This window comes from Entelurus aequoreus, linkage group LG08, assembly GCF_033978785.1.
Source record: "Entelurus aequoreus isolate RoL-2023_Sb linkage group LG08, RoL_Eaeq_v1.1, whole genome shotgun sequence".
NCBI lineage: Eukaryota > Metazoa > Chordata > Actinopteri > Syngnathiformes > Syngnathidae > Entelurus > Entelurus aequoreus.
Window position 1 is genome coordinate 72,814,147 of NC_084738.1, and position 16,568 is coordinate 72,830,714.

At 35.3% G+C, this 16,568-nt stretch overlaps 1 protein-coding gene across 1 annotated transcript in view; it reads left to right on the top strand.

Annotated features, from left to right (window-relative positions):
- The window catches only part of sema4gb (sema domain, immunoglobulin domain (Ig), transmembrane domain (TM) and short cytoplasmic domain, (semaphorin) 4Gb), a 55,481-nt gene that overhangs the window by 17,799 nt on the left and 21,114 nt on the right, over positions 1–16,568 (top strand). Inside the window, exons 3-5 of the mRNA XM_062057264.1 lie at positions 11,975–12,123; positions 15,191–15,253; positions 15,325–15,423. Of these exons, the coding sequence (XP_061913248.1) occupies positions 11,975–12,123; positions 15,191–15,253; positions 15,325–15,423 (311 nt within the window). The remainder of the gene's footprint in view (positions 1–11,974; positions 12,124–15,190; positions 15,254–15,324; positions 15,424–16,568) is intronic.

A 16,568-nucleotide genomic window follows, 5' to 3' on the forward strand; every position in this document is an offset into this window, starting at 1 on the left:
AAGTTGATGTAGAGATTTAAGTGATGAAAGTAAACAAAAAATAATTCCAGATCCTTGTGTGGAGCTCTGCCAACTACAAGGATCTGGCCAGAGTCAGGGTAGAAATAAAACCAACATTTTGTTAACTTATAACTGACAGATCTGAAGTGGATGTAGAGATTTAAGTGATGAAAGTAAACAAAACATGATCCCAGATCCTTGTGTGGAGCTCAGCCAACTACAAGGATCTGGCCAGAGTCAGGTTAGGAATAAAACCAACATTTTGTTAACTTATAACTGACAGATAGATCTGAAGTTGATGTAGAGATTTAAGTGATGAAAGTAAACAAAAAATGATCCCAGATCCTTGTGTGGAGCTCAGCCAACTACAAGGATCTGGCCAGAGTCAGGTTAGGAATAAAACCAACATTTTGTTAACTTATAACTGGCAGATAGATGGATAAAAAATGATCCCAGATCCTTGTGTGGAGCTCAGCCAACTACAAGGATCTGGCCGGAGTCCGGTTAGAAATAAAACCAACATTTTGTTAACTTATAACTGACAGATAGATCTGTAGTTGATGTAGAGATTTAAGTGATGAAAGTAAACAAAACATGATCCCAGATCCTTGTGTGGAGCTCAGCCAACTACAAGGATCTGGCCAGAGTCAGGTTAGAAATAAAACCAACATTTTGTTAACTTATAACTGACAGATCTGAAGTGGATGTAGAGATTTAAGTGATGAAAGTAAACAAAACATGATCCCAGATCCTTGTGTGGAGCTCAGCCAACTACAAGGATCTGGCCAAAGTCAGGTTAGAAATAAAACCAACATTTTGTTAACTTATAACTGACAGATCTGAAGTGGATGTAGAGATTTAAGTGATGAAAGTAAACAAAACATGATCCCAGATCCTTGTGTGGAGCTCAGCCAACTACAAGGATCTGGCCAGAGTCAGGTTAGGAATAAAACCAACATTTTGTTAACTTATAACTGACAGATCTGAAGTTGATGTAGAGATTTAAGTGATGAAAGTAAACAAAACATTATCCCAGATCAATCAATCAATCAATCAATGTTTATTTATATAGCCCTAAATCAAGATCCTTGTGTGGAGCTCAGCCAACAACAAGGATCTGGCCAGAGTCCGGTTAGAATAAAACCAACATTTTATTAACTTATAACTGACAGATAGATCTGAAGTTGATGTAGAGATTTAAGTGATGAAAGTAAACAAAAAATGATCCCAGATCCTTGTGTGGAGCTCAGCCAACTACAAGGATCTGGCCAGAGTCAGGTTAGAATAAAACCAACATTTTATTAACTTACGACTGGCAGATAGATCTGTAGTTGATGTAGAAATTTAAGTGATGAAAGTAAACAAAAAATAATCCCAGATCCTTGTGTGGAGCTCAGCCAACTACAAGGATCTGGCCAGAGTCAGGTTAGAAATAAAACCAACATTTTATTAACTTATAACTGACAGATAGATCTGAAGTTGATGTAGAGATTTAAGTGATGAAAGTAAACAAAAAATAATCCCAGATCCTTGTGTGGAGCTCAGCCAACTACAAGGATCTGGCCAGAGTCATGTTAGAAATAAAACCAACATTTTATTAACTTATAACTGACAGATAGATCTGAAGTTGATGTAGAGATTTAAGTGATGAAAGTAAACAAAAAATAATCCCAGATCCTTGTGTGGAGCTCAGCCAACTACAAGGATCTGGCCAGAGTCAGGTTAGAATAAAACCAACATTTTATTAACTTATGACTGGCAGATAGATCTGTAGTTGATGTAGAAATTTAAGTGATGAAAGTAAACAAAAAATAATCCCAGATCCTTGTGTGGAGCTCAGCCAACTACAAGGATCTGGCCAGAGTCAGGTTAGAATAAAACCATCATTTTATTAACTTATAACTGACAGATAGATCTGAAGTTGATGTAGAGATTTAAGTGATGAAAGTAAACAAAAAATGATCCCAGATCCTTGTGTGGAGCTCAGCCAACTACAAGGATCTGGCCAGAGTCAGGTTAGGAATAAAACCAACATTTTATTAACTTATAACTGACAGATAGATCTGAAGTTGATGTAGAGATTTAAGTGATGAAAGTAAACAAAACATACTTTTATGAGTGGTGTACTTTTGGATCCCCAATAGCTGCCTTAAATGTTACGCAATAAGTCTTCTTCTTGGTGGTCATGATTACGTCATCGTTGGCATGTAAATGACAACTACTGACACAAGAGTCAGTCTCCTTCCTCCCGGCGTTTCTTCCCAGAGTCTCTTCTTTTGTGTCGCACACTCACTCGCCAGTCCACTGACATGCTGTGAGTCACGCACACACACACACACACACACACACACACACACACACACACACACACACACACACACACACACACACACACACACACACACACACACACACACTGAGGCTTTACCATCATCCAGACCCAACATGGAGGATTCTTGTGTCAGTAGTCGCCACCTGCCATGGATCAACTGTCCACCTGTCAAACTCCAACACAAACACACACACACACAGACTTTGATGAAGTGTGTGATCACCAGCACTGTTACTTTTACCAGTAATGAGTAATCTCATTACTTTTATGTACAAACCCCGTTTCCATATGAGTTGGGAAATGGTGTTAGATGTAAATATAAACAGAATACAATGATTTGCAAATCCTTTTCAAGCCATATTCAGTTGAATATGCTACAAAGACAACATATTTCATGTTCAAACTCATAAACTTTGTTTTTTTTTGCAAATAATAATTAAGTTAGAATTTCATGGCTGCAACACGTGCCAAAGTAGTTGGGAAAGGGCATGTTCACCACTGTGTTACATGGCCTTTCCTTTTAACAACACTCAGTAAACGATTGGGAAGTGAGGAAACTAATTGTTGAAGCTTTGAAAGTGGAATTATTTCCCATTCTAGTTTTATGTAGAGCTTCAGTGGTTCAACAGTCCGGGGTCTCCGCTGTCATATTTTACGCTTCATCAGGGGTCACCAACGCGGTGCCCGCGGGCACCAGGTAGCCCGTAAGGACCAGATGAGTAGCCCGCTGGCCTGTTCTAAAAATAGCTCAAATAGCAGCACTTACCAGTGAGCTGCCTCTATTTTTTAAATTGTATTTATTTACTAGCAAGCTGGTCTCGCTTTGCCCGACATTTTTAATTCTAAGAGAGACAAAACTCAAATAGAATTAAAACATCCAAGAAAATATTTTAAAGACTTGGTCTTCACTTGTTTAAATAAATTCATTTTTTTACTTTGCTTCTTATAACTTTCAGAAAGACAATTTTAGAGAAAAAATACAACCTTAAAAATGATTTTAGGATTTTTAAACACATATACCTTTTTACCTTTTAAATTCCTTCCTCTTCTTTCCTGACAATTTAAATCAATGTTCAAGTAAAAAAAAAATTTGTGTGTAAAGAATAATAAATACATTTTAATTTAATTCTTCATTTTAGCTTCTGTTTTTTCGACGAAGAATATTTGTGAAATATTTCTTCAAACTTATTATGATTAAAATTCAAAAAAATTATTCTGGCAAATCTAGAAAATCTGTAGAATCAAATTAAAATCTTATTTCAAAGTCTTTTGAATTTCTTTAAAAAAATTTGTTCTGGAAAATTTAGAAGAAATAATGATTTGTCTTTGTTAGAAATATAGCTTGGTCCAATTTGTTATATATTCTAACAAAGTGTAGATTGGATTTTAACCTATTTAAAACATGTCATCAAAATTATAAAATTAATCTTAATCAGGAAAAATTACTAATGATGTTCCATAAAATTTTTTAAAAAGTTTTTCTCTTCTTTTGTTCGTTTGAATTTTGAATTTTAAAGAGTCGAAATTGAAGATAAACTATGTTTCAAAATGTAATTGTAATTTTTTTTCGTGTTTTCTCCTCTTTTAAACCGTTCAATTAAGTTTAAATATCATTAATTATTAATAATAACATAGAGTTAAAGGTAAATTGAGCAAATTGGCTATTTCTGGCAATTTATTGAAGTGTGTATCAAACTGGTAGCCCTTCGCATTAATCACTACCCAAGAAGTAGCTCTTGGTTCCAAAAAGGTTGCTGACCCCTGCCCTTCATAATGCGCCACACATTTTCAATGGGAGACAGGTCTGGACTGCAGGCGGGCCAGGAAAGTACCCGCACTCTTTTTTTTTACGAAGCCACGCTGTTGTAACACGTGCTGAATGTGGCTTGGCATTGTCTTGCTGAAATAAGCAGGGGCGTCCATGAAAAAGACGGCGCTTAGATGCCAGCATATGTTCCAAAAGCTGTATGTACCTTTCAGCATTAATGGTGCCTTCACAGATGTGTAAGTTACCCATGTCTTGGCCACTAATACACCCCCATACCATCACACATGCTGCCTTTTGAACTTTGCGTGGATAACAGTCTGGATGGTTCGCTTCCCCTTTGGTCCAGATGACACCATGTGGAATATTTCCAAAAACAATTTGAAATGTGGACTGGTCAGACCACAGAACACTTTTCCACTTTGCATGAGTCCATCTTAGATGATCTCGGGCCCAGAGAAGCCGGCGGCGTTTCTGGGTGTTGTTGATAAATGGCTTTGGCTTTGCATAGTAGAGCTTTAACTTGCACTTACAGATGTAGCGAGGAACTGTAGTTAGTGACAGTGGGTTTCTGAAGTGTTCCTGAGCCCATGTGGTGATATCCTTTAGAGATTGATGTCGGTTTTTGATACAGTGTCGAAGGTCACGGTCATTCAATGTTGGTTTCCGGCCATGCCGCTTACGTGCAGGGATTTCTCCACATTCTCTGAACCTTTTGATGATATTATGGAGCGTAGATGTTGAAATCCCTAAATTTCTTGCAATTGCACTTTGAGAAACGTTGTTCTTAAACTGTTTGACAAGTTGTGGACAAAGTGGTGTACCTCGCCCCATCCTTTCTTGTGAAAGACTGAGCATTTTTTGGGAAGCTGTTTTTATACACAATCATGGCACCCACCTGTTCCCAATTAGCCTGCACACCTGTGGGATGTTCCAAATAAGTGTTTGATGAGCATTCCTCAACTTTATCAGTATTTATTGCCACCTTTCACAACTTCTTTGTCACGTGTTGCTGCCATCAAATTATAAAGTGAATGAACATTTGAACATCAAGTATGTTGTCTTTGTAGCATATTCAACTGAATATGGCTTCACGGAGACTTGGCTGAGCGCAAGTGCTTTCATCTCCTCCGGGCGGACCGAGACGCGGCGCTCTCTGGCAAAAAAAAGAGGCGGTGGACTCCGCTTCTTTATCAACAACAGCTGGTGTACAGACGTGACTGTGATTTTTAGACACTGTTCCTCTTCTCTGGAATATTTCTTTATCCACTGTAAGCCCTTTGACTCACCGCGTGAGATTGTTTCATTCATTCTCGTGGCTGTTTACATCCCGCCCGGCGCAGACGTGCGTGACGTGACGCTCAGCGCGTGCTCACAGGACGGACGTTTGCACCAAGAGAAATTCCTAGTTTGTGAACCCGTTCTCAAACAATGGCAATAAAACGATTCTGATTCTGATTCTGATTCTGAAAATGATTTGCAAATCATTGTATTCCGTTTATATTTACATCTAACACCATTTCCCCACTCCTATGGAAACGGGGTTTGTATGTTTGATGTAACGTGACACGCTGCTTTTGGTGTGGTTGTACGTCAACATGACGGCCTCAGAAGCACAGGAAGTAACTTGTTACTACTGCAAAAGTGTGATTAATATGATTTTAAGAATTTGACATATCTCAATACGGAATTCACTTTATTTTTCAAAATAAAAAAAACAAGCTCCGTGCCAAAATTGGCCCCCGGGCCACACTTTAGACACGCCTGATGTATTGTCCCTAACGATGTGTCTCTCTAGATGAGTATTTTGCTAAGTTAAGTTGCAATTTGAACAAGTTAATTGGCACAAATGTGACTCCCTCATCAAGGAGCGAGGCGGCCATGTTGCCTCAGGACCCTGCAGGCACGCCGCCGCGCCGTCGTCGTGGTCGTCAGCACTGTCGTGTCACTCAACATCCCACTTTATTTACTTTTCTATTTATTTGTTTCCCCCCAAAAGATAGGCTTCTGCTGGCTCATGCGTGACTGGCATCCTCTCTGCCCACGGCCATGTTTGCATAACTCTTTGTGTAAACATTAAGTGACGCCTTGCTGGCTCGTGTGCGCGCTTATTTTTCCCTGCAGCTGCTCATGGCCTGCACATGCAGTGCAATGTGGCGTGCACAACACCTTTTATGCTCTTTTTCCTGCTGCTTTTTCACTGTTAGTCCAGGGGGGTGCTTAATTAAAAATACAAGTATATTGTGCAAACAATTAAAAGAATAAAATAGATTTTTGTGTATTTTTATTCAATAATATTTGTATTATACAAAGTATAATAATAGGTTTATTAATCTCTATTATTAGTGTTATCATAATCTAAAATAATGTGAATTGAATGTAAAAAAAAAAACACTTTTAATTAAATGAAATAATTAAATGTTTGTTTGATTATATTTTTCTAGGGATGTCCGATAATGGCTTTTTGCCGATATCCGATATTCCGATATTGTCCAACTCTTTAATTACCGATACCGATATACTTTTTAAAAAAATGAATCAAATAAAATAAGATAAATAAATTAAAAACATTTTCTTGAATAAAAAAGAAAGTAAAACAATATAAAAACAGTTACATAGAAACTAGTAATGAATGAAAATTAGTTAAAATTAAGTGTTAAAGGTTAGTACTATTAGTGGAGCAGCAGCACGCACAATCATGTGTGCTTACGGACTGTATCCCTTGCAGACTGTATTGATATATATTGATATATAATGTAGGAAGCAGAATATTAATAACAGAAAGAAACAACCCTTTTGTGTGAATGAGTGTAAATGGGGGATGGAGGTTTTTTGGGTTGGTGCACTAATTGTAAGTGTATCTTGTGTTTTTTATGTGGATTTAATAATAAAAACAAAACAAAACAAAAAAAAAACGATACTGATACAAAAAAAACGATACCGATAATTTCCGATATTACATTTTAACGCATTTATCGGCCGATAATATCGGCAGACCGATATTATCGGACATCTCTAATTTTTATTCAATAATATTTGTATTATACAAAGTATAATAATAGGTTTATTCATCTCTATTATTAGTGTTATCATAATCCAAAATAATGTGAATTGAATGTAAAAAAAAAACACTTTTAATTAAATGAAATAATTAAATGTTTGTTTGATTATATTTTTCTAGGGATGTCCGATAATGGCTTTTTGCCGACATCCGATATGCCGATATTGTCCAACTCTTTAATTACCGATACCGATATAAACCGATACCGATATCAACCGATATATGCAGTCGTGGAATTAACACATTATTATGCCTAATTTGGACAACCAGGTATGGTGAAGATAAGGTACTTTTTAAAAAAATGAATCAAATAAAATAAGATAAATAAATTAAAAACATTTTCTTGAATAAAAAAGAAAGTAAAACAATATAAAAACAGTTACATAGAAACTAGTAATGAATGAAAATTTGTAAAATGAAGTGTTAAAGGTTAGTACTATTAGTGGAGCAGCAGCACGCACAATCATGTGTGCTTACGGACTGTATCCCTTGCAGACTGTATTGATATATATTGATATATAATGTAGGAAGCAGAATATTAATAACAGAAAGAAACAACCCTTTTGTGTGAATGAGTGTAAATGGGGGGAGGGAGGTTTTTTGGCTTGGTGCACTAATTGTAAGTGTATCTTGTGTTTTTTATGTGGATTTAATAAAAAAAACAAAATAAAATTTTAAAAAAAACAAAAAAAAAACGATACTGATACTAACAAAAAAACGATGCCGATAATTTCCGATATTACATTTTAACGCATTTATCGGACATCTGTAATTTTTATTCAATAATATTTGTATTATACAAAGTATAATAATAGGTTTATTAATCTCTATTATTAGTGTTATCATAATCCAAAATAATGTGAATTGAATGTAAAAAAAAAACACTTAATTAAATGAAATAATTAAATGTTTGTTTGATTATATTTTTCTAGGGATGTCCGATAATGGCTTTTTGCCGATATCCGATATGCCGATATTGTCCAACTCTTTAATTACTGATACCGATATCAACCGATACCGATATCAACCGATATATGCAGTCGTGGAATTAACACATTATTATGCCTAATTTGGACAACCAGGTATGGTGAAGATAAGGTACTTTTTAAAAAAATGAATAAAATAAAATAAGATAAATAAATTAAAAACATTTTCTTGAATAAAAAAGAAAGTAAAACAATATAAAAACAGTTACATAGAAACTAGTAATGAATGAAAATGAGTAAAATTAAGTGTTAAAGGTTAGTACTATTAGTGGAGCAGCAGCACGCACAATCATGTGTGCTTACGGACTGTATCCCTTGCAGACTGTATTGATATATATTGATATATAATGTAGGAAGCAGAATATTAATAACAGAAAGAAACAACCCTTTTGTGTGAATGAGTGTGAATGGGGGAGGGAGATTTTTTGGGTTGGTGCACTAATTGTAAGTGTATCTTGTGTTTTTTATGTGGATTTAATAAAAAAAAACAAAACAAAAAAAAAAAACGATACTGATACTAAAAAACCCGATGCCGATAATTTCCGATATTACATTTTAACGCATTTATCGGCCGATAATATCGGCAGACCGATATTATCGGCCATCTCTAATTTTTGTTCAATAATATTTGTATTATACAAAGTATAATAATAGGTTTATTCATCTCTATTATTAGTGTTATCATAATCCAAAATCATGTGAATTGAATGTAAAAAAACCCACTTTTAATTAAATGAAATAATTAAATGTTTGTTTGATTATATTTTTCTAGGGATGTCCGATAATGGCTTTTTGCCGATATCCGATATGCCGATATTGTCCAACTCTTTAATTACCGATACCGATATCAACCGATACCGATATCAACCGATATATGCAGTCGTGGAATTAACACATTATTATGCCTAATTTTGGACAACCAGGTATGGTGAAGATAAGGTACTTTTTAAAAAAATGAATCAAATAAAATAAGATAAATAAATTAAAAACATTTTCTTGAATAAAAAAGAAAGTACAACAATATAAAAACAGTTACATAGAAACTAGTAATGAATGAAAATGAGTAAAATGAAGTGTTAAAGGTTAGTACTATTAGTGGAGCAGCAGCACGCACAATCATGTGTGCTTACGGACTGTATCCCTTGCAGACTGTATTGATCAACTTTTACCTGGAAAATAAACTTTTACCTTGAAAATCTTTTTTTTTTCTTGAAAATCTTTTTTTGTCTTGAAAATCAACGTTTACCTTGTAAATAATTTTTTCCCTTGAAAATCAACTTTTACCTTGAAAATCATTTTTTGTCTGGAAAATCAACTTTTACCTTGAAAATCATGTTTTGTCTTGAAAATAATTTTTTTCCTTGAAAATCTATTTTTGTCTTGAAAATCAACTTTTACCTGGAAAATAAACTTTTACCTTGAAAATCTTTTTTTTTTCTTGAAAATCATTTTTTGTCTTGAAAATCAACGCTTACCTTCTAAATAATTTTTTCCCTTGAAAATCTTTTTTTTTCCTTGAAAATCTTTTTTTGTCTTGAAAATCAACTTTTACCTTGAAAATCATGTTTTGTCTTGAAAATCAACTTTTACCTTGTGATTCCCGGGCGCGGCGCCGCTGCTGCCCACTGCTCCCCAAGGGGATGGGTCAAATGCAGAGGACAAATTATATATAAAAAAAATAAATAACACAATACCGATAATAAAAAAAACGATACCGATAATTTCCGATATTACATTTTAACGCATATATCGACATCTCTATATTTTTCTTTTAGTTTTATTTATTAAATTATTATAAAATCAATTATTTGAATAGATCGTGTGTCTGTTAAATCTTACAAATGGCTCATAAGTTAGCATGTGTGAAGTACAATGTAGGAACCCCGTTTCCATAGGAGTTGGTAAATGGTGTTAGATGTAAATATAAACAGAATACAATGATTTGCAAATCCTTTTCAAGCCATATTCAGTTGAATATGCTACAAAGACAACATATTTCATGTTCAAACTCATAAACATTTTTTTTTGTGCAAATAATCATTAACTTTAGAATTTGATGGCTGCAACACGTGACAAAGAAGTTGGGAAAGGTGGCAATAAATACTGATAAAGTTGAGGAATGCTCATCAAAGACTTATTTGGAACATCCCACAGGTGTGCAGGCTAATTGGGAACAGGTGGGTGCCATGATTGGGTGTAAAAGTAAATTCCATGAAATGCTCAGTCATTCACAAACAAGGATGGGGCGAGGGTCACCACTTTGTCAAAAAATGCCTGAGCAAATTGTTGAACAGTTTAAGAACAACCTTTCTCAAGCAGCTATTGCAAGGAATTGAGGGATTTCACCATCTACGCTCCGTAATATCATCAAAGAGAATGTGGAGAAATCACTGCACGTAAGCAGCTAAGCCCGTGACCTTCCATCCCTCAGGCTGTACTGCATCAACAAGCCACATCAGTGTGTAAAGGATATCACCACGTGGGCTCAGGAACACTTCAGAAAGCCACTGTCAGTAACTACAGTTGGTCGCTACATCTGTAAGTGCAAGTTAAAACTCTCCTATGCAAGGCGAAAACCGTTTTATCAACAACACCCGGAAACGCCGTCGGCTTCGCTGGGCCTGAGCTCATCTAAGACGGACTGATACAAAGTGGAAAAGTGTTCCGTGGTCTGACGAGTCCACATTTCAAATTGTTTTGGGAAACTGTGGACGTCGAGAGGAAAAGAACCATCCGGATTGTTCTAGGCGCAAAGTGTAAAAGGCAGCATGTGTGATGGTATGGGGGTGTATTAGTGGCCAAGACATGGGTAACTTACACATCTGTGAAGGCACCATTCATGATGAAAGGTACATACAGCTTTTGGAGCAACATATGTTGCCATCCAAGCAACGTTACCATGGACGCCCCTGCTTATTTCAGAAAAACGATGCCATCATTCATAGTAAAAGAGTGCAGGTACTAGACTGGCCTGCCTGTAGTCCAGACATTGAAAATGTGTGGCACCTAAAATAGCAGAAGGGAGACCCCCGGACTGTTGAACAACTTAAGCTGTACATGTGATGAGTCTGTGTGGTGTGACCGCAACCACCCACTGGTGACCACCCACTTCCTGCCAGTTGACCTGGTCATGTGACCTGCGTCTGTAGTCGTCACATGGCGTGTTTGCCGGAACGTGTAAAAGTCTTCCTCCGAAAGATCGACGCCACCTTAACGCTAGCATGCTAATTGTTTTTAGCCGCCGTACACCTCAGTCATGTTAACTGCCATAATGCTAACACTAGCATGCTACATTTCTGTATCCAATTTTGCCGCCGTCCACTTTGGAGTCATGTAACTTGGTATGTTACGTATGTCAACTGTTGGCGTGTACTTAGCTAACATGTTTTATTTTATTTTATTTATTTATTTATTTATTTTTTTTATTTTATTATTTATTTATTTATTTATTTATTATTATTTTTTTAACATGTTTTAAGTACCAAGTTATAAGACTCTGAGCAGTAAAAGAGTTAGCATGCTAACATTAGCGCCTGAGTGTTTTTCATCAAATGTGAGTAAAGAAGGGGATTGATGCTGATGTTGGGGGCTCAAGAAGGATTGTAGTGTGTCCCAGTACTGCCATGACACATCATCATCATCATCATCATCACTGTCAGTCCACTGAAGATGTTTCTAGGTCATGCATGATGGTGACATCATCATCTTCATCACTCTCAGTGGGAATAATGTTGCACTTCAATCATTCTTTGACACATTTCCATACAACCTTTCTAAATATTGGGTGTGCAGATGTTAAGAGGCGTTGTTAACCAGGTGTGTGTCTGCAGGCCTGCTGGGCAGCGCCCGCTTCACCGGCTCCACCCGCAACTACAGCACCTTGCTGCTGGAGGAGGAGGCGGGGCTTCTGTACGTGGGAGGAAGAGGAGCGCTGTACGCCCTCCACGCCGCCAACATCTCCACAGCCGCCAGCCCCCGGGTGAGTGGCAAGTGTCTTCTGCATCTGAATATATATAATATCATTATTAATAATAATAATAAATAAATAAATATATATAACATATCCATGTAATAATAATATTAAATATATATAACATAATAAACATATGTGTATGAAATATAAATATAAAAAAATAATAATACAATAAATGAAATGAAAGTTGTTTTTAACTTATTAATGTACACAATTTGACACTCATGGTTCAAATAGTTACTGCCCCACTAGGATGCAATATCATTCTAAAAGCCCCTGAAATGAGCATAATAAAAGTAAATTAAATAAATGATATTATTGAATATAATATAAATATATATGAAATAAATAAACATATGTGTATAAAATATAAATACAATAAAATATTAATAATAATAAAAAAATGAAATTAAAGTTATTTTTAGCTTATTCATTCACACAATTTGACGTTCATGGAGTATTTGGTTGAAATAAAGTTCCTGTATTGCCCCACTAGGATGCAATATCATTTAAAAGCCCCTGAAATGAGCAGGATAAAAGTCAAATACATGAATAATACATATTAATATAATATAAATGTATATAAAATAAATATAAAAATATCTAAAATGTAAATATTATTAAAATATAAATAAATAAATGAAATACAAGTTGTTTTTAACTTATCCAATTACACAATTTTACATTATTCATTGAAATAAATTGACTGTAATGCCCCACTAGGATGCAATATCATTTTAAAAGCCCCTGAAATGAGCAGGATAAAAGTCAAATACATGAATAATACATATAAATATATATAAATGTATATAAAAATAGCTAAAATATAAATATGATTAAAATATAAATAAATAAATGAAATACAAGTTGTTTTTAACTTAATCCAATTACACAATTTTACATTATTGATTGAAATAAAATGACTTTAATGCCCCACTAGGATGCAATATCATTTTAAAAGCCACTGAAATGCGCATAATAACAGTAAATAAAATAAATGATAATATTATTGAATATATATATGAAAATAAATATGCAAATGTGTATAAAATATAATAAAATATTAATAATAATTGAAAAAGAAATTAAAGTTATTTTTAGCTTATTCATGTACACAATTTGACTTTCATGGAGTATTTGGTTGAAATAAAATGACTGTAATGCCCCACTAGGATGCAATATCATTTTAAAAGCCCCTGAAATGAGCAGGAAAAAAGTAAAATACATGAATAATACATATTAATATAATATAAATGTATATAAAATAAATGTAAAAATAGCTAAAATATAAATATGATAAAATATAAATAAATAAATGAAATAAAAGTTGTTTTTAACTTATCCAATTACACAATTTTACATTATTAATTGAAATAAATTGACTAATGCCCCACTAGGATGCAATATCATTTTAAAAGCCCCTGACATGAGCAGGATAAAAGTCAAATACATCAATAATACATATAAATATATATAAATGTATATAAAAATATCTAAAATATAAATATGATTAAAATATAAATAAATAAATGAAATACAAGTTGTTTTTAACTTAATCCAATTACACAATTGTACATTATTGATTGAAATAAATTGACTAATGCCCCACTATGATGTAATATCATTTTAAAAGCCCCTGAAATGAGCAGGATGAAAGTAGAAATAAATGAATAATACACATACATAAATATAATATAAATGTATATAAAATAAATAAATTAAATACAAGTTGTTTTTAACTTATCCAAATACACAATTTTACATTATTGATTGAAATAAAATGACTTTAATGCCCCACTAGGATGCAATATCATTTTAAAAGCCACTGAAATGGGCATAATAACAGTAAATAAAATAAATGATAATATTATTGAATATATATGAAAATAAATATACATATGTGTATAAAATATTAATAATAATTAAAAAAGAAATTAAAGTTATTTTTAGCTTATTCATGTACACAATTTGACTTTCATGGAGTATTTGGTTGAAATAAAATGACTGTAATGCCCCACTAGGATGCAATATAATTTTAAAAGCCCCTGAAATGAGCAGGATAAAAGTAAAATACATGAATAATACATATTAATATAATATAAATGTATATAAAATAAATATAAAAATAGCTCAAATATAAATATGATAAAATATAAATAAATAAATGAAATAAAAGTTGTTTTTAACTTATCCAATTACACAATTTTACTTTATTCATTGAAATAAATTGACTGTAATGCCCCACTAGGATGCAATATCATTTTAAAAGCCCCTGAAATGAGCAGGATAAAAGTAAAATAATACATATAAATATAAATATATATAAATATAATAAAATAATAATAAATAAATCAAATAAAAATTGTTTTTAACTTATCCATGTACACATTTTGACATTCATTTAGTATTGGATAGAAATAAATGGACTAATGCCCCACTAGGATGCAATATCACTTTAAATAGGACCCCTTCTTAAAGAAAAAAGTAGCCGTAAGAATGCAGCCCCTCCTCCACTACTTATTTCCACGAGTTTGCTGCCATTCGTCAAGTCCTAAAGGAGGCCAGACTAAATTTAGCTTCAAGCAGATTGAGCAAATCCAATTGCGTCCTTTCAATTTTATGGCTGCTAGATTAAATGTGCCGGGCCTTTCTGAGGAGTTTGTCAAGCTCATCTTCTCCTGCTGCTTATCTCCGTGCACGCACAACATGAAGTACACATGTGGGCCCATACAGGACCTTTCTGGAAGGTTACCAACAGATACTTTTACCACTTCTGATACCATAATGACATTTATCTCAAACCATATCAGCAGGAATCATACATACTTGTATTATTTAGTGATGTGGACAGGCTTTAAACAGTAAGTTGAACCATGCGGACACGTTTGTTACTGGATCTAGTACGCTTCTGCCTTGGAGACTTTGTACGTGTAAGTAATATGCAATTATAATGATTTGGTACTTGTTGACCTTGACAAATGTGCTGTTTATTATGTAGGTGAGAGTTTGGATGAAGTAATGATCAATACAAATGATTGGTAGTGTTTCTGAGGTGTGTGTGTGTGTTTGGCAGGTGGACTGGGACGCTTCACCTGAGCAGAAGAGGCAGTGCCTGAGCAAAGGTAGAGACAACAAGGTGCGTGCGCCAACACGGTCATGTGCGAGGACTTGGCGAGGGTTGATGGTGTTGTTGGCGTTCTTCTGCAGACCGAGTGTTTCAATCACATCCGCTTCCTGCAGCGCCTCAACCAGACTCACCTGTACGTGTGTGGGACCCACGCCTTCAGACCCCTCTGTGCATACCTGGTAAGATCTCACTCAACCAGACTCACCTGTACGTGTGTGGGACCCACGCCTTCAGACCCCTCTGTGCATACCTGGTAAGATCTCACTCAACCAGACTCACCTGTACGTGTGTGGGACCCACGCCTTCAGACCCCTCTGTGCTTACCTGGTAAGATCTCACTAAATGAGACTCACCTGTACATGTGTGGGACCCACGCCTCCAGACCCCTCTGTGCTTACCTGGTAAGATCTCACTAAATGAGACTCACCTGTACATGTGTGGGACCCACGCCTCCAGACCCCTCTGTGCTTACCTGGTAAGATCTCACTAAAGGAGACTCACCTGTACGTGTGTGGGACCCACACCTTCAGACCCCTCTGTGCATACCTGGTAAGATCTCACTAAATGAGACTCACCTGTACGTGTGTGGGACCCACGCCTTCAGACCCCTCTGTGCTCACCTGGTAAGATCTCACTAAATGAGACTCACCTGTACGTGTGTGGGACCCACGCCTTCAGACCCCTCTGTGCATACCTGGTAAGATCTCTCTCAGGTTCAAACGCTGATGACATTTATTAAACAAGACAAGAAGCAAAGAATCAAACAGAGACAGAATTCAATTTGGACTCAATATTGAGGAGAGTCGCCTTTACACTGTACCCTTGTACAGTATCTCTCGGCACGCTCTGCCAAAAGATTGCATGCCTCCTTCTTTTATTCCGGACCCTCCCCGACCACATGGCCACCACTGTTTCCAAAGGACAAAGGTCGCAAAAGGTTCACAGGGAAGGTCGTAAACAATTCACAGAAAAGGTCGGTTCAAAAAGACTTTGTAAAATAGTTCAAAAAGAGTTCGTAAAGTAGTTCAAAAAGAGTTCGTAAAATAGTTCAAAAAGAGGTCGTCTGGAAATTGGGCAGATCCTGTCTTCTCTCCGCTTTGAAGTCCTTGGGTTAGAACAATATCTTTCTGTGGATTACCATACATGAAAGAACACAGGAACACCTTCATCTTGCTCACCTGTACACCTTCAGACCCCTCCGTGCTTACCTGGTAAGATCTCACTAAAGCAAGGTCTTCAACCTTTTCCAGGCCATGGACCCCCAAACTGATAGAGAGGGGACCCCTTATACTTATATATATATATATGTGTGTGTGTGTGTGTG